Source organism: Oryctolagus cuniculus, chromosome 8 (genome assembly GCF_964237555.1).
Source record: "Oryctolagus cuniculus chromosome 8, mOryCun1.1, whole genome shotgun sequence".
Classification (NCBI taxonomy): domain Eukaryota; kingdom Metazoa; phylum Chordata; class Mammalia; order Lagomorpha; family Leporidae; genus Oryctolagus; species Oryctolagus cuniculus.
This window is the reverse complement of record NC_091439.1, coordinates 118,934,217-118,958,497: the sequence shown is the minus strand read 5'-3', so window position 1 is coordinate 118,958,497 and position 24,281 is coordinate 118,934,217. Positions and strand designations below refer to the sequence as shown.

At 51.5% G+C, this 24,281-nt stretch overlaps 1 protein-coding gene across 2 annotated transcripts in view; it reads right to left on the bottom strand.

Moving 5' to 3' along the window:
* TDRP (testis development related protein) overlaps nt 1-24,281 on the bottom strand; it is a 41,926-nt gene that overhangs the window by 4,234 nt on the left and 13,411 nt on the right. The window contains exon 3 of one of the 2 annotated variants that reach the window (XM_051839247.2): nt 2,352-2,492. The exons of the other annotated variant lie outside the window; for it this stretch is intronic. Coding sequence (XP_051695207.1) covers nt 2,352-2,492 — 141 coding nt within the window. The remainder of the gene's footprint in view (nt 1-2,351; nt 2,493-24,281) is intronic. 2 annotated transcript variants of the gene reach the window in all.

Sequence of the window (24,281 nt, the reverse complement as noted above, 5' to 3'; positions counted from 1 at the left end):
GCTCACATCACGACGGCCCCTTCACAGTGCCGGCCAGAACCTGAGGGGTCCATCTCAGCCGAGCAGCCAGGGCAGGCTTGAACCTCCGCTACCACCTGCACTCCCCACACGTAGGGGAGAGATGAACTCCGTGGCCAGAGCCTCAGCAGAAGGAAGCCACCTGAGACACCTCGGCCTGCAGCCACCGCAGGAATGCCATTCCTAACCCGCGTTCTCCAACTGGAAAGCACCAAGAGGACCCTACTGACGACCTTCTCTCAACAGAAGCCGAGAGAAATCTGGGGACCATCAGCTGTGACAGCGGTGGCCAGGTGCCAGGGGCCGACACGGCGTCAAGTGTCAGCCCCTCTCCACCGCCCACCTCCTCGTTCACAGGGAGCCTCGGGTTCGGACAGGTCTGACGCAATCCATCACCCAGGCCCACAGACCTACGTGGCACAGCTGTTTAACACCCAGGAATATCGCCAAATCACGCAGTCAGTGCTAAAACGCCTGGAAGAGCATGCTCTGAGACTGTAAAGGTCCACTTTCCTGAAGACAAATGAAGCCCTGGAGTCTCGAATGCTGGAGAGCTGTCAAGAGGCTCTGTTAAATGGCGGGAAGGCAGGAGGAGGAAAGACCGTGAGTGTGAACAAAACCTCAGAAGTGCTGCAAGGGCCTGAAGCGAACCCAAGTTCGTTCTGAGAGGCCGTGTGAGGCTTTGTGTCCACATGCCCTCGACCCCGAAGTGGCAGAAAATCAATGGGTGGTGGACACCACCTTCGTTGGCCAGGCCCAGGGAGACATCAGACCCAAGCAACACAAGCGAGAGGGCTTTGCTGGAGGTCGTCACCAGAGGGCTTGTCGGGGGCTTCTGGAAGCCTGCCGGGAAGCTGCCTTGCTCAATGCCACAGCTCAGTGCAACAGTCAGGACACCCCCAGAGAGGCACTCCAGCAGCTGCATGGTGAGGACAGGGAGAGGTCGGCCAGACTGGGATGGAACCAACGTGCCACTGTCACCAGGAAGGCCACTGGAAAACAAGCGTCCCCAACAGTTGGGAAAATGTCACCCAACTCCCTACCACTACCAGCCCTGACAGTGACCGCCCAAGACCTCAGGGGAAGACTCTGTGCACCCAGGACCACGGGGAACGACGAGGGAGCCTGTGTGCACCCAGGACCACGGGGAACTACGGGGAAGAGCAGGATAGACTGGGCCCCCAGGAGCCCATGCTCAGAACGACTGTAGGGGGCCTGTGTGCACCCAGGACCACGGGGAACTACGGGGAAGAGCAGGATAGACTGGGCCCCCAGGAGCCCATGCTCAGAACGACTGTAGGGGGCCTGTGTGCACCCAGGACCACGGGGAACGACGGGGAAGAGCAGGATAGACTGGGCCCCCAGGAGCCCATGCTCAGAACGACTGTAGGGGGCCTGTGTGCACCCAGGACCACGGGGAACTACAGGGGAGAGCAGGATAGACTGGGCCCCCAGGAGCCCATGCTCAGAACGACTGCAGGGGGCCAGCCCACGGACTTCATGGAGGACACAGGGGCAGAGCTCTCAGGGGTGACCCCATCTGTGGGCCCCTTGCACGGAGGAGGCTTCTACTACGGGAGCCACAGGTCTCCAAGCTCGTCACCCTGTTCTCTGCCACGGCGATGTGGTTTAGGCGGCCATGAAGTTATACAAATTCCTCTCTCTCCCTGTCCAGTGGCCTCCATGGGTGAAGATATGAGGGAAACCGCAGGCTCAGAGAACTTTCAACTCCCGTGGCCAAGCAGCCCTCAGCCAGGGAAGGCCGGAAGCAAAAATCATGGCTCTTAGTTCCCCAGAGAGAACAGTGGTGCCTTATATCCTCTGAGAAGAGCCCCATGAAGGTGCCTGCGCTATGGGCTTTTTCTGGAACAGTGACAAGGGCCAGCTGACTGAGCCTAGACTGCACAAGGATTCAAAAACTCTCCAGCCATGTTAGTTCCGTGCTGGCCTCTGCATGCTACTCCAGTATGTGGACCTCCTGTGAAAAGGGCAGACTGGGGAGGATTGCATGGGGGCATACACCTGCTCCTCACCCTCCTGTGGGAGGCTGGCTACGAGGTCTCTAGGAAAAAGGCTCAACTCTGCCAAGGAAATGGAGGTAACGTACCTCGGCTTCCACCTGTCCCGAGGGCAGCATCAACTCGGTCCAGAGAGAGAACAGATGGTCTGCCCCCTCCCAACCCCCCTCAACCCGACACCAGGTTCTGCAGGATCTGGATACCTAATGTCTCCCTTTCGGCAGAGCCTGTGTGTGAAGCCACAAAGGGAGGAGAGAGGGAACCTTTGCTGGGGAACAGGCACGGGAAAGGGCCTTCGAGCAGAAGGGCACTCACCAGCGCCCCAGCTCTGGGGCTCCCGGGCGTAGCTAAGCCTTTCCTCCTGTAAGCACGTGGCCAGAGAACTGACTCCAGTGTTGGGGCCTTGGCTTCTTCCAGTGGTGTCTCTAAGGCTGGCCACCCTGTCTCCGAGCCCTCCTAGGATGGGAGGAGATAAACTTACTACGGGGCAAGAGCGAACACTCCAGGTGCCTCACCCAGTCCTCACGAACGGAATACAAAGGGCAGTACCGGCTGGCGACAGCCCACTTGGCCGGTGTCACAGGATGCTGTGTGAAGCCTGCACACTCACCCGGAGGTGGCAGAAACCTTAAACCCAGCAGCTCCACTGTCTGGTCGGGCCTGGCGGGCCAGACCCTGGCTGCCCAGAGGTCACGGAAGAGGTGTTCTCCAACCAACCGGACTGACCGGGCCAGCCCCTAGGTGAGGACAGTTCCCTCAGCCACAGAAGCTGAGCCCCTGCTTGTGTCGGCTTCAGCACCAAAGGTGGAGCCTGCCAACCTGCAGCAGGAGTTGCTGGCGACTGGTACACAGACCCCCCAGGACACGCTCACCACTCTGCACGGGCACGGGCTTCCTGTGGAAAAGGGGGAAAGAAACCCTCCAGCTGTTGGACACTGGGGGGCCCCTTGGGGTGGCCAGGGCCAATGGCCCGGGGCGACCAAAAGACTGACCAGGAAGCCAAGCTGGCACCACCAAGCGATCCTAGAGCCAGTCGCCCTGACCTTGTTCTCCGTCCACCTAGCAGAGTGGGACCCAAACTACTCCCAACATGAACTCAAAGTGAGAAGCCAGCTCTGTGGTATAATGGGTTAGGTACCGCCTGTGATGCCAGCATCCCATATGGGTACCGGTTCAAGTCCCAGCTGCTCCACTTCCAGTCCTGCTCCCTGCTAATGTGCCTAGGAAAGCAGCAGAGGACTGTCCAAGTGCTTGGGCCCCTGCATCCATGTGGGACACCCAGATGGAGCTCCTGGCTCCTGGCTTCAGCCTGGCCCAGCCCTGGTTATTGCAGCCATCTGGGGAGTGAACCAACAACTGGAAGATATCTCTATCACTCTCTCTCTCACTCTGCATTTCAAATAAATAAAATAAAGTTTTATGAAAAAAAATGGAAGTTACATCCCCAGTGGACGGTGGAAGTCTGAGGACAGGCGAGCTGCAGTCCCGGGGCCCTGGCCCCAGCTTTCATCAAGCAGTTCCACCAAGGGGCTTGTACTAGCCAGAAGGCCCTGGAGTCCACACTGGGCCAACACCTGGATATCCCAAGGTGCTCCTGCACAGCTCGAGCAGTATGTGAACAATGCAAAACGTGTGCCTGACACAGTCCTCGCTGGGGGCAAGACTGCCCCCTCCAGGCACAAGGTGTAACTGTGGACTCCACAGAGCTCCCTGTGTTGGAGGCTGCAGCGTCTTTTTTTTTTTTTTTTTTAATTTTTGACAGGCAGAGTGGACAGTGAGAGTGAGAGAGAGAGAGAGTGAGAGTGAGAGAGTGAGAGAGAGAGAGAGAGAGAGAAAGGTCTTTCTTTTCCGTTGGTTCACCCCCCAATGGCCCCTGCGGCCGGCAGTAGGGCTGGTGGCCACCGCTCCAGCTAACGGGAGCCACGGTTCTGTCAATTCACTTCCCTCTTGTGGCTGGGACTCGTTGTCATCCTTGGCTGCTTCTTCCTTGGCTTGCTGTATAGACATAAGCCCCTCACTGTGACTCGTGTATCCGTGTGACATGAACAGGTCAGCATCACCACAACTCCACTTCCCCACACCCATTTCCCCTACCAGGGAGCGGTCTCAGGAGCCTGCAGGCAGCTCCACCTGCCAAGAGGAGCCGTACACTTGTTCCGACCCATGGAATTCCTCAAAGAGCAGTCAGAGGTCAGGAGCAGTGACAGTGAAGGTCAAATAGCGGAATCCAGATCACCAATGCGGAACAGCCAGTCCCCTCTGGTGTCTGTGGGGACTTGGTGTACAACAAGCCACCCCACCTGTACGTGAGCTGTAAGGGGTGCTGGTGGAGACCAGCTGCTACAGTCCACGTGGAGCTCTGTCTTGGGAGTGAAGAATACAGGCTCAACGACAGAGCATGTGCACAACAACCTCAGGCAGTGCCCCTAACTGTCCTTGTTAGAGTTGTGATCCATGCGCCACTTGGTGCAGACAAAACCACGCTTCTTCCCGAAGGAATCACCACATCAGATGGTCGTCCTGGGGCCTGTAACCCAGTTAATTTCACTGTCTTCAACCTAAAAGACCCTGCGTGGGGACTGAGCTGGCAGGCTGGGATATATGTCTACGGAGGAGGCTAAGACCCTGGAGTCTCGTTAGATTTCAAGAGTTACGATCAAACCCCAGGCCTGCTCTCACAGGAAGTAAAGAAAGCCCTCCCCACCACATCCATCACAACCAGGAACCTGTTCCTGGCCCTGGCAGAGACTAACGCTCATCTTGGTGCCTCTTCCTGCCATGTCTGTGGAGGAACCAATGTGGGGACCAGTGGCCATGGGAGGCTACAGAATTAGACCCTCGGAACCCTATAATGAGATAAAGTCTCCCTGCCAAGCTAAGGGTGTTTAGTTCCTAAAAACACCCTTGCCTGATGGGGAGGACTGTAATGCTCCAGTTGGAAACCTGACATGCATGGGCCAAAAATTCTAACACAACCACTCAGGAAACCCAATGGTGGGGAGCCCCAAACCACACAGAACGAGAGCCCCACTCCGTGTCCAACTTCTCCAAACTCCAGCTGGCCTGGGACAACAGCCCTTGGGGGCCCCGCCCTGGGAATGCAGGAAGGCCGCTCGCATTAAGCTGCCCTGATACTGGTCTGGGTCTCGTGTGCTGGAACTATCCACCTCTCCTTCCTACCCCCACCAGCCAGGGGAGGACAGAAAAGCCGCCTGAGTAATCCACTACTTGGGTCCTGCCACCTGGGCAGACAGGTCCTGGGGATATCATTCACCCATCTACATGTGAAACTGTATCACGGGTTACAGGCTGCTGCTGCAATTATAAGGAAGCTACAAGGTCTCCACTGGCAGACTACACAGATGTGCAGTGCCATCTGTCAAAACCCACTTGCTTGCTTCTGAGGGGGTTTATGGGAAATTTAACTCAAGCAACTGCTGCTTACATATGATGAGGGCAAAGTCGTAAGTGAGGAAGGCTGGAACTCCAGAGACTTGTTTGGGGGGTGGCTTTCAACCTTTGGAGATCCAAGCCCCTTGTAAGTGCTGTAGTTCTAATGTCAGGGGATTGTCTGAGTCTACCTTGCCTGGTGCCCGATGGTGAGATCCATCTGCAGCCACACGGAGGCCAGTGATGGTGCTGCACCAGTGTACATCCCCGAACCAAGGTGACGCTCCTTGACCCGAGAGGGTCCCAGCATCAGGGGCAGAACAGGGCGGGGCCTTCCCCAGGGAAGGGGACATGACAGCTTCAACTTGCGTCCCTGCGACCTGTTTCTCTGTGACAGTTTCAACAACTCCTTGTAGCACCATGTCAATCAACAGACAGTTTGCTGTGTACAGGGGGAAAGTACCAGATCTACAAGGAGACTGGTTGGCGCGGCCAGCAATCCCTACAGCCACCATGTGGCTTCAGACACCCGCTGGAACGTGCGCAGCCCTGTAAGGACACACGGGAGCGGAGGGCTGTGTAAGGCAAAGCCCCCTGTGCAGGCTCAGTCTTTCGCATGTGAGTGCTCTGGGCCTCAGCCCGGCATGGATGAAGCTGCTCCCGCCAAAGCCTCGGTGTCGCGTCTCTGTTCAAGTATCCCGCAACGTGAGCAAAGGCCATGTCCTCAGAGTTCTTGGGACCTGAGAGCCCCAGGCTGCTGGCTTCAGTCTGGCCCAGCCCTGGTGCATGCGGGCATTTAGAGAACCACCCTGCAGATGGAAGCTCTCTGTTTTCACTCATATAAGACCAAAATAAGTAAATGAAACCTCTAACATGTTTAAAAAATAAGTTTCAAAGGGATGGGCTTTTAGTGCACAGCAGCCAGGATGCCGCGTGGGATGCCTGCATCCTACACAGGAGTGCTGGGGTCCAGGCCGCTGCTCCTGTTCCGATCCAGCAAGGGTCATTGTACCCCTGCCCAACCAGACAGACCTGGCACCTAACCCCTGGACTGAGTTCCCGGAACATAGAATGACGACGCCTTGCCAGGGTCTTACTGTGTACCGTGGGGGCGTGGGCCCTGCACGCGGCCTGGGAGGTGCTGGCTGCTCTGAGACATTCCATATGACTACTTTTTAAAGCACAAATGCCATGATTTTTCTGAATTTGAAAAACAAAATGGGGGCATGATTCTAGGGAAACTGCAATATAGAATGATAAAAATCTAAACTTTTCATCGAGAGCAGTGTTTTTACAAAACAAGAAGAAAAACAGCCACGTAGAAGAATGGGCCGAGCAAGAGTGCCTGTGACCACAGGAGCCTCCCTCCGGGCCGCAGGAGCAGGCGGGCAGGCACCGCCCTAGGCCAGTCCTTCACCTCCGTGATACGCCTGGGCCAGGCAGACGAGCGGAGGAGTGCAGGCAGGCTCAGCGCCCAGGAGCCGGGCAAGGTGCACAGACTCTGCTGCCCTGAGCCAGCCAGCCCAGGACTGAGGAGCGGGCAGAGGTTCCCAGGCCGGCAGCAGTGAAGCAATATGAGAGTTACTCTGCCCCTGTGATTTCTGTTTCCACCAGCCAGGCAGGCGTTGTCCTCGAGAAAGACCCCCGCCAGCCCCATCTGGCTGTGCCCGTACTCTGAGCAACGCTCCCACTTCTGGGTACTTTCCCTCCTTTCTTTTTCCCATGCACCCTGGGGAGGTCGTAGTGAGGGTTCCTGAGCCCAAGCTGTGAAGGGAGGCAGAGGGCCCCTCTCCACAACATGGTGTCCCCTCTGCATCAGGGTTCAGTAGACCCCAGACGCGCACCGACCCTGCTGAAGCCGCCTGTGCCCGCTGCTCCCTGGAGGGACGGCAGGCGACAGCCAGAGACCAGCCTCGCCCCCGAGAGCTCGCACCACGTAACTCCTCACGCACACGGCAGCCCCCGAGCTCTCCCTTGCACTTTGCAGAACCCAGAATTCATAAATTCACAGCCTGTAAGCTGCATGGCCATCATTCTCATCATGAAACATTTCTAGTACCTCCTTCAAAATATGTATTTGACAACTCAGTGTCTGTTGTATATTAACAACGGTAATCATGGACTTGGAACAGGAGTTGGGGAATGGGAGAAGGGAACTTTCACTCTCCAGGCCAAACTTTTCTAACAAGTGATTTTGCTGAAATAAAAAGTAACCTTCTATAAATGATTACTTAATATTCAATTTACAGAGCTGGTACACACAAGCTTCACAAGACCGTGCAAGCCTGAGGAAAACCAACATGCACCGCTCGGCACATGTGGAACTGCTCAGGAAACCCAGCCTCGAAGCCACAGGGAGCCCCCCTCAGCACGTGGCCTGCAGGCCGGCGTGAGGCTGTGAAGCACGCAGAGGGCTCCCCGGAGTGTGCTGACCCACGCTGCAAGCATCCACACGGGCTGTCGCTGAGCACCAGCTGCACCATGACATGGCCCTCTGTCTCTCTGAGGGATGATCATCGCCTCTCACCCTTCAAATTTCTCTCCTGCTCTTAAGGAACTGAAAAGGCAGTCCCACCACAGAAACGTACAACCCACTACCTTCATCAACCAAAATCAAAAGCAGAGGTGGGGGAGGGAGTGCTGCCGTGCTGCCAGAGCCCACACTCAGTTCCACCCCCACCCCGCCCCCGCCACTTCCTGCAGTCTCAGCCACAGCCATGGAATAGGAGCTCCAGGCCTCAGGGGTGAGGATAATGTGGGAAATCATGGATCCACGGTCCAGGCTCATGCACAGCAGTGCAGACGTCAGGACCCAAGCATCAGCACCAGGGGCCACAGGGTGGCTGCAGGCACTCCCAGGACGGGAGCATCACGTCCGGAGCCGGCAGCTGCTGGATGCTGTTGCCTCTCCCCCACCCTCCCTCCTTTCCCCCCTCCTTCCTGTTCATGTTGTCCCCCCCCCCCCCAGCACAAACGCCTCCCTCCTGGGCCCAGGTCCACTTCAGACAAATGCCATTTTTTTTCAACAAGGTCGCCGCAGGCAGTAAGAAGTGGACGAGGCAATGACTTCCTCTGCCCCTTCAGCCAGGGGAAGGCGCCTGGGCTCCTGAGCCTCCCCGGAACCAGGACAGCTGCCCAGCTGTGCCACTCCAGGTCCCCGCTGTGGCGGGGACCCAGGCAGGGCCGAGCATGGTGCGCAGAGCGCTGTGGACGGAGCTGGCTGGCCCTGGATGGGGAAAGCACCCAGATTTCTGGGACTTCCAACAGCAAACTGCAAGTGCAGTAGGAGACAGGAAGAAAGGGGTGCAGGGGTCACTGGGAGGTGCTGCTGGGATGAGCAGGGCTGGGCACAGCTGGAGACAGGGCACCCCTACGGCACTGAGGACGCTGCTCGGGACGCCCACCCCCCCCCCCGGGAGTCTAGTTCCAGCTAAGCTCCCCACTTCCAATTCCAGCTCCTGCTAATGCACCACGGGAGGTAGCAGGTGGTGGCTCAAGTACTTGGTCCCTGCCACCAACACAGGAGACCCAGAAGGAGCTCCTGGCTCCTGGCTTCAGCCTGGCTCAGCCCCAGCTGTGATGGATATCTGGGGAGTGAATTAGTGAACGGAAAATCAATCTCTCTCTGATACAATAATGAAAAGAGTAACTTTTGACATACCACCTTTTGCTGTAAGTGGTCATTTCTGTGTCACCACCCTTGCTCTAAGTGCTGCCGGCTCCTCGGTTCCACAGACCAAGGGCTGACCACCCTTCCAGCCTCGCAGGCAGCCCAGGGTCAGCCCTGTGCCGTGGGGTGCCTGGCTTCCTCCCCTTGCCTGTGCCTTCCTGCAGTTGTTAACCAAGCTTGCAGCTCCACCTCCCTGGTGCAGAGGGTCCATCCATCCACAAGGGGGCAGCAACGCCCCTTCACCTTCTGTATGCTCCTGGAACCAGCAGTGTGCAGGGCTCCTGCTCACAGGCACCTGGGCTGCTCTTCCCCTCACGTCCGAGGCTCCCACCCCAGTCTGCAGCGTCCTGAGCACCCACACACCTGCAGAGCCTGTCGCCGGCTGCGTGCTGTTCCAGCCACACTAGTCTTTCTGTTCACATAAGGTTGAGCTCGTGCCCACCCCTGAGGAGCCAGCAGCACTTGGAGCCGCAGAGACACAGAAATGACCACGTACAGCAAAACAGCAAACCAGAGGTGTCACGGCTCCCCTCCTCCCGCTTCGCAGGCGCTGTGCAGGCTGATCAGGAACAGAACTCACGGTTCTGCCAACAGCCTGGGACTCTGCTGTCAGCTCCTACAGCTGAACAAGCAGCAGTCACAAGTCAGCCTAAATTTTAAGTACTTGCAATCACACTATAAAAATAATTGGTAATAAGAACCAAATTATATGAAATTTCAAGACAGAATACTTCCAAATTGAGTAAAGACACCAAAATAAACACATCTGAAATGCAGACCAGAGGTGGCTTCTGTCCGTGGCAATAGCAGCATCTTGGCCATGATCTCAGCTTGAACCTCAGGTCAGAGGCAGGGCAGACCATGGTGCCCAGGTGGTGGGGAAGTCTGCCTCCCTCCCAGTGCCAGCCTCCTGCTAACGCAGACTGAGAGGCAGCGGGGGGTGGTTCAAATACATGGGTCTCACCTCCTGCATGGGAGGCCTGGATTCAGTACCAGCACCTGGCTTCCACCTGGACCAGCCCTGGCTGCTGCAGGCACCTGGGGGAGTAAACCAGCAGATGGGAGATCTCTATCCCTGCTGCTCTTCCTCTAAAAAAAAAAAAAAAAAAAAAAAAAAACTGCACACGCTTACGAGCAAGCATAAGAAAGAATAAACAGAGAAGAATTGCGTCTTGAGTTACCATCCCTTAGAAATCGCTGGGACCTGTGCACACACTAACAGAGCTAATCTCAAACTCAATTTTAAAAAATGATTTAGGGGCCAGCACTGTGGCCTAGTGGGCTAAACCTCCTCCTGTGGTGCCAGCTCTCTGCTATTGCCTGGGAAAGCAGCAGCAGAGGATGACCCAAGTTCTTGGCCCTGTAGCCACGTGGGAGACCCAGAAGAAGCTCCTGGCTCCTGGCTTCAGGTTAGCCCAGCTCTGGCCATTGCAACCGTTTGGGGAGTGAACCAGCAGATGGAAGACCTCTCTGTCTCTCCTCCTCTCTGTAACTCTGCCTCTCAAATAAATAAATAAAATGATTTCAGAACTGAGCAGGTGAGGAAGCAGCAGTCTGGTCAGGGCTGGATGCACTGAGCTGCCTGCAGTGATGAGGGGCTGACCACGGGCTCCACACGTGGCTCCCACGGTGCCCTCCCTTTCCTCCCCATGCCTAGGTCACGGAAAGCACAGGGACCCCCAAGTCTGCCTTGTGCCTCCCCATCTGCACACCGTGCTCAACTTCTGCAGCATTCCTGCTAGAAACCACAGTCCCCACTAGGAGGGGAGGCCAGGACAACTGTACCTACAGCATGAGCAAAACCACCAGGCGGTACTCTCAGAATCAAGCTCAACACAGCTCCAGAAGACTGCCCGTCAGCCCCCACCCACACTTCACCAGCCCTGGGCTGCCCCCTCTGCTGACCACAGTTTCCATAACTCAGGCGTGTGCTGCCCTTTCAAGCACCACAGGAGACACAGGGAGAGGTCTCGTGGAGGCACAAGTTCCTGGCCCTGTTCCCGTGGGGTCCGGATGCTCCCTTGCCCAGCACATACATGCACCAGCACATATCTGCAGTTCTCACGGGGATCTCGTTGGGAAGGCATGACTGCTAAGTCACTGGCCACAGGACTCAACTCGGCCTCTGCTCCCCTCCCTCCCTGCAGGTCTAGCAGCTGAAATCCTCCCACTACCCAAGCCAGGCCTGTGCCTGGTCTCCATGGTCACCAGCGCCCACCTGGCAGCCAGCCAGGCCCACCCTGAGCCACTTCATTAGCCCAACAGACACTCCTCCCACTCAGCAGAGGGGCTGAGAACCAGGGAGAAGACTAGCGTGCCCTTCTCAACGCTACATAGAAACAAGCAGAGACTCTTGGGGGCAATGAGAGAGCAACTGCCACCGACCCAGGGACCCAGAGGGAAAGCTGACCTCAGCAGGCAGCGGGACAACGGCACCACAGAGCACGTGGAGAGGACACGCCACAACCACGGGGGACCAGAGTCCAGGCAGAGGGCACTGTGACACGGCACAGTGCAAATGCGATTGTGGGAAACGGTGTATGCAGACAGCAAAAAGCCTCAGCCTTAGGAATTTACCTGTAATGCACGTTGATACCCTGACCAACAGCACCACGGATTGGGAGGAGCTGATTGTGTGGGGCTAGGAAACCACCACAGACAGCAAGTAATTGAAAGGAGCCAAGAGCCACCATAAAAAAATGGGGCTCCTGAGACAAACCGTTCCAGAGACGGCCTTGGGAAATGGGGAGTAAACCGGTTCACAGAGAAAGCAGTCAGCTACTAACCAGAGATACACAGAACACCTGCCTTGTAGATAAGCCCCTTCCCTACGCTTGCTCAAGGTTAACAGAAAGCTGCAAGGCACGTAGCAACCTATTCCTCTCTCCTAGAGACCCCCTCCCCTAATGTATCCCTTTGACCTAGTACTTTTCCACCGACATTACCACTTTTAGACTGCCATACAAGGCCCGCTACTGAAAATTATCCAATGAATTTACGCCAGCCTATAATATGTTAATTTTGTGGTTTTGCCCTTTAAAAGCTGTGTGAGATAGCTGCTCGGGGCTCCTCTCACTTGCTTGCTGCTTGCAGCAGTAGGGGGGCCCATTTGCGCAAATGAAATAAAATTACCTCCTGCTCTATTGCATCGTCTGGTCTGGAGTCTGTGTTTCTGGGGTCGTCACAAGAGGACACCGCTTTTGGGGTCCTACAGTAATAAAGTTGAAATGCTTCGTTAGAAACAGACTACAGAAAACAAAAGTAATATTAAATGTAAACAAACTGGCCAGCGCCATGGCACTAGGCTAATCCTCCATCTGCAGCGCCAGTACCCCAGGTTCTAGTCCCAGTTGGGGCGCAGGTTCAGTCCCAGTTGCTCCTCTTCCAGTCCAGCTCTCTGCTGTGGCCTGAGAAGGCAGTGGAGGATGGCCCAAGTGCTTGGGTCCTGCACCCGCATGGGAGACCAGGAGGAAGCACCTGGCTCCTGGCTTTGGATTGGCGCAGCGGCACCGACTGTGGCGGCCATTTGGGGAGTGAACCAACGGAAGGAAGACCTTTCTCTCTGTCTCTCTCTTACTATCTAACTCTGCCTGTAAAAAAAAAAATGTAAACGAACTAAAAACTCTAAACAAAGGCAGAGACTGCCACACTGAACATTTCAAAAAATGATCCAACTAAAAGCTGCCTATAAGAGACAGGCAAGATAAAAGCTATTCTGAGATAAAAGTGACTAAAAGAAATGGAAAAGATAAGCCATGGGAACAGCAAATTTATAAATGTTAGTGAATATAAAGATAATTTCAAAATGATACATGAATTAACCCATCTGAAAGATAAAACTACTAAAGACAGAAATGCAAGTAACAGAGTAATAAAATACAAGAGGCAAAAATGGAGAGAAATAAGAACCAGACAATCTAGCATTTCCAGAGACTTTTGTCAAAAGGGAAGCCAGAAGACACTCTGCAGTAAGCTGAAGTGAGCTCTGACCACAGCTCGTGGGGCACAGTGAACTGGACAGCTGGAGAGAACCATGCGACTGAAACATCTAGGAAGAGAAGCAGCTGCACATCAGAAACCAGAAGTGGGAAAAGGAAGAGCAAACAGCACAGCAGGCAGGAAGAAAGCAACAAGAATGGCAACAGACATGAGTCAACAGAGAGTAACAATCAACACAGCTAAAATGTGGTTCTTTCCAAAGAGCAACAATTTGACAAATCTTCAGGTAGACTGACCAACAAAAGAGAAAAATCAAATTACTAGGATGAAGTATGAAAGAAGGAACACCGGTTTCTAGTCCTGGTTGGGGCACCGGATTCTATCCCGGTTGCTCCTCTTCCAGTCCAGCTCTCTGCTGTGGCCCAGGAAGGCAGTGGAGGATGGCCCAAGTGCTTGCGCCCTGCACCCGCATGGGAGACCAGGGGGAGGCATCTATCTCCTGGCTTCAGATCAGTGCAGCGCGCTGGCCGGAGCAACCATCTGGGGGGTGAACCAATGGAAGGAAGACCTTTCTCTCTGTCTCTAATTCTGCCTGTCAAAAAAAAAAAAAAAAAAAAAGAAGAAGAAGAAGAAGAAGGAACACCACTGTTGACCCTACAGAAACACAAAGGGTATAAAGAAACACTATGAACAAGTGGACATCAACGCATCAGAAAACTCAGATGAGAAGGACAAACTCCCAGGACACAGCTATCAAACTGACTCAAGAGGAAACAAAAGGCCAGCACCGAGGCTCAATAGGCTAATCCTCTGCCTTGCGGCACTAGCACACGGGGTTCTAGTCCCAGTCGGGGCGCCAGACTCTGTCCCGGTTGCTCCTCTTCCAGTCCAGCTCTCTGCTGTGGCCCGGGAGTGCAGTGGAGGATGGCCCAAGTGCTTGGGCCTGCACCTGCATGGGAGACCAGGAGGAAGCACCTGGCTCCTGGCTTCAGATCAGCGTGGTGCACCAACTGCAGTGGCCAATGGGGGGGTGAACCAATGGAAAAAGGAAGACCTTTCTGTCTCTCTCTCTCACTGTCCACTCTGCCTGTCAAAAAAAGAAAAAGAAAAGAAAAGAAAAACCTTAGTGGTCCACCAAAAACCTATCAGGATGAATATAAGACTGCAGCAATGTTAGAGGACACCCAATCAACACACACAGCTCAGCCATGTTCCCAAACACCTTAGCAAAGAACCCAGAAACTCAGGGAACAACTCCGCTTTCAACTGCATCAAAAATCACACATAGGAGTAAATTCAATGAACATTCAATTTTCTGAAAATTACAAATAATTGTTGAAATAAATGTTTAAAAGATCAGAATGAACAGAAAATCTTCCCATTTTCATGGATCGGAAGATACACCGTTACGATAGCAATACTCCCCAAACCTATCAACAGATTCGATGCAATTGCAGCTGACTTCTTTGTAAAAATCAACGACTCTAAAATTCACATCAACTAATAAGGGATTCCACATAGCCAAAACAACTTTGAAGAATAGTTAAGGGGGCCGGCGCCGTGGCTCACTAGGCTAATCCTCCACCTTGCGGCGCCAGCACACCGGGTTCTAGTCCTGGTCGGGGCGCTGGATTTTGTCCCGGTTGCCCCTCTTCCAGGCCAGCTCTCTGCTGTGGCCAGGGAGTGCAGTGGAGGATGGCCCAAGTGCTTGGGCCCTGCACCCCAGGGGAGACCAGGAGAAGCACCTGGCTCCTGCCTTCAGATCAGCGTGGTGCACCGGCCGCAGCGCGCCGGCCGCGGCGGCCATTGGAGGGTGAACCAACGGCAAAAGGAAGACCTTTCTCTCTGTCTCTCTCTCACTGTCCACTCTGCCTGTCAAAAAAAAAAAATAGTTCAGGGGACTCACACTTCCCACTGCCAAACTTACCACCAAGCAACAGGAATCGAGACTGCGTGGTGGGATTCTAAGACAGCAGCACTGCTTTAGGCTAGGGGGAAATGGTAGCAAAGAAGTGGAGGACGTGCACTTCCAGGGAGAACTGGAGGGAAGTCTGCTGTGGAAATTCTGCAGGAGGAGGAGGGATGCCATGGAACAGTGTGGAAGCTGCAGACGCGCGGCAACAGCAAGCACACAACACCCGACCCCACAGTGAGAGCAGGAGCCGCGCCAGCTCCGGGGAGCGAGGTGAGCAGACTGCCGCGGCACGAGCCACTGCCAGTGCTGCCAGAGGAGGGCCTGGCGCAGCTCTACAGGGGACAGGCTACCTGGCAACCCAGCAAAAAAGAGCCCATTTCTCCCTCCCCAGTCCCCCACAACAGCACCCAGCAACCAGCTGGGAGAGGGCACCATCTTGACACCAGCAGCAGCAGCGGCGGCTCGTGTGCCTGAGCCCAGTGGCTCGGGGGAGAAGGTGCCACTGTGACCTCAGTGGCTGAGGCGGCTCTTGTCCATGCTCCCAGCAGCCGGCGAGGAGAAGGCGCCATTTTGACATGAGCAGCAGCTGCAGTGGCTCCTGGCATGTGTGTGATCCAGGGATTTTACAGAGGCAACATCCACATTCCCCCCTGAGTCTGGCTGGGAAGACTGAGAAGGGCTGGGCACCGTGCAGGACTGTGAGGCGCCCTCAGCCTCCCAGCCTATCACCGGATCCAGGGCTCAGACCGCCAAGGTGGAGCACCCACAGGCAGCTGGCTCTGGGCTGTCTCAGCCTCTCTGTGCTGGGACAGACTAGCAGGATGGAGAGAGAACTCTGCATCCTGTTAGTAAAATGTACCATCTTCCTAAGCCCAGCTGGCTTACTAGAAGTCAGGTGACCAAATGGCCCAATCACAAGCGTCAGCTCCACCCCCACCTTAACGGGATTTGCGGCTCCCACTTCCTCACCTCTGCAAAGCCATATAAGACCTGTTCTCCCAGTGCAGGCCGCTAGTCTCCGTGCACGGGGAGGCAGCCTGTCGGGGTTCCCCACCTGACAAGAAACCCCCCTTACTCCAGTGTTTGGTGTGTTCTGTGGTGGCCTTTCCTCTCACAGAGTCCCATGACTGCAAAACTCTGTGACACATGGCAGGGCACAGGTGCAGCTGGGTCTCTGGACAGTCACTGGGAGCAGCTCCACACACTCAGAACTCTCCGACTGCCTGGGCTGGGTCCTGGTAGTGGGATCTGTGCTCACACAGGACTGCACAGATCCTCAGTGTGGTTCACACAGCAGTGCAGATGAGTACTACACCTACTGAGGGCTAACATCCGGGCACTGATCACCTTGGAAGAGAGGCGCTGAGGGTGTGATCACCTCTGTTGGGTGATCACACCCTCCTGTTAACAGAGGCAATCTGCCACGCCCAAGTAAGTGGCATCCAGGATACTCAACCTCACCCTGGAGCATGAACCGGGAGCCCCCTGGCCATACTCAGCGCCTGCCTCAGGGTATTCACTGAAAGGGCAGACACTCCACTAAGCCACAGAGGTTCAGTTTGAAGATAAAAGCCATCAGAGGAAAAAACCAAGTATATTCTCAAATGCCTAAAAATAAATGCAGAAAAGTAAAGAAACAAGAATAAGGCAGGACCGGCGCCGCGGCTCAATAGGCTAATCCTCTGCCTTGCGGCGCCAGCACACCGGGTTCTAGTCCCGGTCGGGGCGCCGGATTCTGTCCTGGTTGCCTCTCTTCCAGGCCAGCTCTCTGCTGTGGCCCGGGAGTGCAGTGGAGGATGGCCCAAGTCCTTGGGCCTGCACCTGCATGGGAGACCAGGAGGAAGCACCTGGCTCCTGCCATCGGATCAGCGTGGTGCGCCGGCCGCAGCGCGCCAGCCGCGGCGGCCGTTGGAGGTGAACCAACGGCAAAGGAAGACCTTTATCTCTGTCTCTCTCACTGTCCACTCTGCCTGTCCAAAAAAAAAAAAAAAAAAAAAAAAAAAAAAGAATAAGGCAGACAACATGACCCCTCAAAGCAACACAACAACGCTTCAATAGTATTGAAGATGTGAAGATGAGGAGACTGAAGAAATGCTATAAACAGAACTCAAAAGATTAATCATAGGATTATTCAGAATTAATGAGAAACAAATTCACAAATTAAAGAAATCCATAGATGACATGGAAGAAAAATCTTCCCATTTGAGATTTTGAAGACAAATCAAACTAAAATATTAGAAATGAAGAATTCAAAATGTCAAATAAAAAATACAGTGGAAAGCCTTAACAACAGACTTGATCAGGCAGAAAAAGAACATCTGAGTTACAAGAAAATCTGTGGAGGTTTCTTGTTCAGACAAAAAAAAAAGAAGGAAAATTTTAAAACAGTGTTGGAAATTTATGGGATACTTTGATAAAACCTACCATTCGGGTCTTTGGAGTTCCTGAAGGCATGGAAAGAAAGAAAGGATTAGAAGGCCTTTAGAGTGATACAATTACAGAAAATGTCCCTAATTTGGAGAAAGAAAAGGACATCCAAGTACAGGAAGCATATAGTACTCCTAATAGAAATGACCAGAAAAGATCTTCACCATGACACACTGTAATCAAACTCAACACAGTAAAACATAAAGAAAAAATTCTAAAATGCGCAAGAGAGAAAAGCCAGATTACTTTCAGAGGATCTCCAATTAGATTCACAGCAGACTTCTCATCAGAAACTCTACTGCCAAGAATGGCGAGACATAGTCCAAGTCTTTAGAGAAAAATTCTGTCAACCCAGATTGCTGTACCCTGCAGAGCTCTCATTTATGAATGAAAGTGAAATAAAGACCCTCCATAACAAACAGAAATTGAAAAAATTTGTCATCACTCATCCAGCCTTACAAAAGATGCTTAAGGATGTGCTACACACAGAAACATGGTTATCATTATGAAAGAAGGTGAAGGCAGAAAATCTCCCAGTAAAAGTAAAAGCAAATCTGATGAAACAACAGGAATATTTATGGAAAAATGGCAGGGCCAGGTCTTTACTTATCAATAGTCACCTTGAATGTAAATGGCCTAATTAAAAGATAAATTAAAAATTAATTTCAATTATTAATTTCAATTAAAAGATAAAGACTGAATGAATGGATTAAAAAACAGACCCACCTATTTGCTGCCTAATAGAAACTCAACTCACCAACAACGATAGACACAGACAGAAAGTCAAAGGATGGAAAAAGATAGTCCATGCAAATGGAAAGCAAAAATAAGCAGGTGTAGCCATCCTAATAACAGACCAAATAGACTTTAACAAAAAAACTGCTAAAACAGACAAAGAAGGGCACTATGTAATGATTAAGGGATCACTTCAACAGGAAAATGTGACTATAATAAACGTATATGCACCCAGCGCCGGGGTGCCTGGCTACTTAAAACAGATGTTACTGGACATAAAGGGAGACATACACTGCAATACAATAGTAATGGGGGAACTCAATACCCCACTTTCATCAATGGACAGATCAACCAGACAGAAAGCAAGGAAACAGTTAATCAACACTACAGACCAAATGGACCTAACAGATACCTATAGAACTTTAGAACACACATTCTTCTCGCCAGTGCATGGAGCATTCTCCACGATACACCACAATTCAAAGAAATTGGAATCATACCATGCATCTTTTCTGACAATGAAATGAAGCTGGAAATTAACAACTCAAGAATCTCTAGAACATATGCAAACACCTGGAGACTGAACAACATGCTCCTGAATGAACAGTGGGTCACAGAAAAAAAAGGGAAATCAAAAATTTTCTGGAAATAAATGAAGCTGACAATACAACATATCAAAATTTATGGAATACAGCAAAAGCATTGTTAAGAGGGCAGTTTATAGCAATTGGTGACTATATCAACAAATTGGAAAAGCATCAAATAAATTATCTAAAATCAATCTCAAGGAACTAGAAAAACAACAAACCAAACCCCTGCCGGTGCCGCAGCTCAATAGGCTAATCCTCCACCTAGCAGTGCCGGCACACGGGGTTCTAGTTCTCGTCGGGGCGCCAGATTCTTTCCCGGTTGCCCCTCTTCCAGGCCAGCTCTCTGCTGTGGCCCGGGAAGGCAGTGGAGGATGGCCCAAGTGCTTGGGCCCTGCACCCCATGGGATACCAGGAGAAGCACCTGGCTCCTGCCATCGGATCAGTGTGGTGCGCCGGCCACAGCACACCAGCCGTGGCGGCCATTGGAAGGTGAACCAACAGCAAAAGGAAGACCTTTCTCTCTGTCTCTCTCTCTCACTATCCACTCTGCCTGTCAAAAAAAAAAAAAAAAAAAAAAAAACAAACAAACCCCTAATTAGTAAGAGGAAACAAACACTTAAAATTAGAGAAGAAACAAAACTGAAACCAAAAAAGTAATACAAAAGATCAGTGAAATGAAGATCTAGTTTTTTGAAAAATAAAATAAAATTGGCTCGACTAACAAAAAAAAAGGCAAAGATCCAAGTCAATAAAATTACAGATGAAAATGGAAATTTAATGACACCACAGAAATAAAAAGAATCATTATGAATTACTACACAGAGCTATGTGCCAACAAAATGGAAACTCTAGAAGCAATTGACAGATTCCTAGACACAACCTACAAAATTGAGTCATGAAGACATAAAAGAAAACCTAAACAAACCCATAATCAATACAGAGATTGAATCACTAAAAAAAGATGCTCCAAGGAAAAGCTCAGGACTGGATGGCTTCACTGCTGAATTCTACTAGCCATACGAAGAAGAATTTTTCTAAAACACACAAATATAAAGAGAAATAAAATGTAATTTTAAAGGAAAAAAAATAAGAACTAACTCCAATTCTTCTCAAGCTGTTCAAACAATTCGAAGGGAGGGAATCCTCCCAAACTCCTTCTATGAAGCCAGCATCTCCTTAATTCCTAAACCTGAAAACGATACAACAGAGAAAGAGAATTACAGACCAATTTCCCTGATGAATATACATGCAAAAATTCAACAAAATATTAGCCAATTGACCCAGCAACAGATCAAAAAGAATATTCACCCGTACCAAGTCAAATTTATCCCTGGTATGCAGGGATGGCTCAATATTTGCAAATCAATGTGGTACATCACATTAGCAAACTGAAGAATAGAAATCATATGATTATCTAAATAGATGCAGAAAGAGAGGGCAGCGCTGTAGCGCAGTGGGTTAACACCCTGGCCTGAAGAGCTGGCATCCCATATGGGCGCCAGTTCAAGTCTCGGCTGCTCCACTTCCAATCCAGCTCTCTGCTATGGCCTGGGAAGGCAGTAGATGATGACAAGTCCTTGGGCCCCTGCACCTGCATGGGAGACCCAGAAGAGACTCCTGGCTCCTGGCTTCGGATTGGTGCAGCTCTGGCCATTGCGGCCAACTGGGGAGTAAACCATCAGTTGGAAGACCTCTCTCTCTCTCTCTCTCTCTCTCTCTCTCTCTCCTCTCTCTCTCTCTCTCTCTCTCTGCCTTCTCTTCTGTGTAACTCAAATAAATAAATAAATCTTAAAAAATAGATGCAGAAAGAGCATTTGATAAAATACAGTACTCCTTCATGAAGAAAACCTTAAACAAATTGGATATAGAAGGAACATTCCTCAACACAATCAAGGAAATTTATGACAAACCCACAGCCAGCATCCTATTGAATGGGGAAAAGTTGGAAGTATTCCCACTGAGCCTGAGATCTAGAACCAGACAAGGATAGCTACAGAAAATATTAATTACCTTGGAATACAGTTAACCAAAAAGGTGGAAGATCTCTACTATGAAAATTATAAGCCATTAAAGAAAGAAATAGAAGATGAGAACAAAACGGAAAAATCTTCCATGTTCATGGATTGAAAGACTCATATCATAAAAACGTCCATACTACTGAAAGCAATTTACAGACCCAGTGCAATCCCAATCAAAATAGCAAAGGCATCCTTCTCAGATCTAGAAAAAAAAACGATGTTGAAATTCATATGGAAACATAGGAGCCTCGAATAACTAAAGCAATCTTACACAACACCACCAAAGCCTGAGGCAACACAAATTGAGATTTCAAGACATACTTCAGGGCAGTTATTATCAAAACAGCCTGTACTGGCACAACAATAGATATGTAGACTAATGGAACAGAATAGAAACTCCAGGAATCAACCCACACATCTACAACAAACTTACCTTTGACAAAGGAGCCAAAATTAATCTCTGGAGCAAGGACAGTCTGTTCAACAAACGGTGCTGGGAAAGCTGGATCTCCACATGCAGAAGTAGGAAGCAAGACCCCTACCTCACACCTTATGCAAAAATCAACTCAAAATGGATCAAGGTTCTAAATCTTTGAAATTACACCATTAACTACTAAAAGAGAACATTGGGGAAACTCTGCAAGACACTGTCACAGGCAAAGACTTCTTGGAAAAGACCCCAGAGGTACAGGCAATCAAAGTCAAAGTTGACAAATGGGATTACATCAAACTGAGACGCTTCTGTACTGCAAAAGAAACACCCAGCAAAATGAAGAGGCAACAGACATAATGAGAAAGATTATTTGCAAACTATGCAACTCACAAAGGACGAAAAACCAGAATACACAAAGAGATCATGAAACTCAACAACAAAACAACCCAGTAAGAAATGGGCAAAGGCATTTTTCAAAAGAGGAAATCCAAATGGCCAACAGACACATGAAAAAATGTTCAGGATTATAGCTGTCAGGGAACTTCAAGTCAAAACCACAATGAGTTTTCACATCACACCAGTTAGAATGACTCTCATACAGAAATCAACAACAGGTGCTAGTGAGGATGCAGGGAAAAAGTTACCGTAATTCACTGTTGGTGGGAATGTAAACTGGTTTAGCCACTGTGGAAGACAGTAAGAGATACCTCAGAAATCTGAATACAGACCTACCATATGACCCAGCCATCCCACTCTGGGAATCTACCCAAGGGAAATGAAATCAGCATATGAAAATTATCTGTACCCCATGTTTATTGCAGCTCAATTCACAGTAGCTAAGATATGGAATCAACCCAGATGTCCATCAAATAATGACCAGATAAATTATGAGATATGTACACTAGGGAGTACTACTCTGCTGTAAAAAATGAAGTCCTGTCTTTCGCAACAAAATGGATGCAACTGGAAACCATTATACTTAGTGAAATAAGCCAGACCCCAAAAGGACAAATAACTCACGTTTTTCCTGATCTGTAGTAACTAACAGATAACCTAAAAGGTAATCAAATCTATAGGCATGAAATGGACATTCTGAGCTTTGATGTTCACAGCACTTGTCGCCACTATTCAGGAACAGTGGGATTTTTTTTCTTCATACTATTTGTTGAACTCCTTACTGAGTATAGGGTTGATCTTATGAGTATAAAGTAAACTGAAAAGGAAATCATTGCAAAAATTAAGAGGAGGGAATGGGAGAGGGGGAGGAGAAAGGGTGGAGTGAGGGCGGGAGGCAGGGTAGGGTGAGGAATATCACTGTGTTGCTAAATCCCTATATATGAAAGACATGAAATTTGTAAATAAAATTTTCTTTAAAATAAAATTTTCCTTGGGGCCGGTGCTGTGGCACAGCAGGTTAACACCCTGGCCTGAGGCGCCGGCATCCCATATGGGCGCCGGTTCCGGTTCCGGTCCCGGCCCCGGCTGCTCCTCTTCTGATCCAGCTCTCTGCTATGGCCTGGGATAGCAGTGGAAGACGGCCCAAGTCCTCGGGCCCCTGCACCCACATGCGAGCCCCAGAATAAGCGAGTCCAGGCCCAGCAGCGCCCAGGGAATGAAACCACACAGAAGCATCATGGCACCTGGCCACCAGTTGCTATGGTAAAAGGATTCCATGTCTCAGTGCATGGTGCAGATCTGAGTTCTCATCCTGTACGGTGAGGCTCAGGACTTTCTGTTCCAGGTTATAGCCTCACCTAAGAGGATCAGGCTGTGTCTGTCCATCTCACTGAAGTGAGTGTGGCTCATTTCACTCGGCCCAGTGTCCCAGGTGAAACCACATGAAGAGATGACTGGTTGTCTTTTTAATGCCGATTAATATTACATTATATGCATGTGCCACCTTTTTATAAAGATTTATTTATTTGAAAAGGAAGAGTTGGAGGAGAGGGAGAGGGAAGGAAGGAGAGAAAGAGGGAAGGAGAGAGAGAAGGAGAGGAGGAGGGAAGAAGAGAGAGGAGGAGAGGGGGAGGGAAGAATGGAGGAGGGGAGAGAGGGAGAGGGAGAGCTCTTCCACCTGCTGGTTCACTCCTCGAATGGTCACAACAGTCAGGGCTGGGCCAGACTGAAGCCAGGAGCTCTATCTGGGTCTCCCACATAGGCGCAGGGGCACAAGCACTTGGACTTTCCTCCACTGCTTTCCCAGGCACATTAGCAGAGACCTAGATCAGAAGTGGAGCAGCTGAGATCCAAACTAGTACCTGCATGGGACGCCAGCACGGCAGGCAGCAGCTTAACCCACTGTACCAAGGCACATGCCCCATGCACTATGCCCTCATTACTGACGCACCCATGAGCATGAAGACTGCTCCCACCCCTTGGCTGCTATGAAGACGCTGCAGGACTCCGAGTCTGCCTTCAGTTCTGTGGCCTCTGCCCAGCGCATGGACACGGATCCCATGAGATTGCCTGAGGGACTGCTGCCATTTCCCACTGTGGCTGCTTCACGCTACACTCCCACCAGCAGTGCAAGAGTGTCCCTGCTTTCCACACCCTCTTCCATGCTGGTCGTCTCCTGGGCTGTGCTAGTGGGCACACTCATGGACCAGAGAGGACGTGTGCTACCCTGGGGAGGGTAAAGTTGGGCCTCTTTCCCTCTCCTCTGTCCACAGTGTTCTGTGCCTCCATCCAGGTGGCCAGGTGGGCGCTCCCTCCAGCACACACCTGGGAGAGACTTACCCCGCCTCAGAGGGCGTGCACCCCAGTGCTCTGCTCACGGCTTCCTCGGCTGCACAGCAGTAGCTAACGGTGATACCGTCACATTTGCCTGGGCTTCGGTGTCACAGCCAATAAGTCACTGCCAACTCCAGTGTCCTGAGCTTCCCCCTGGCTTCTAGCTTTATGGTTTCAGGTCATCAGTCCCTAAGCCAAGGGCCCAACGTTGTCCTGTGCTCCTTGGGGATCAGTTTCCCCAATATCACTGGTTAGAGATACTGTCCATCCCTACTGCGTGACACGCCCCTCCACAGAGAGCCCCCCTACCCACTGCCCCTACTGTGTGACAGGTGCCTCCTCAGAGAGCCCTCCTATCCACTGTCCCTACTGTGTAACAGGTGCCTCCTCAGAGAGCC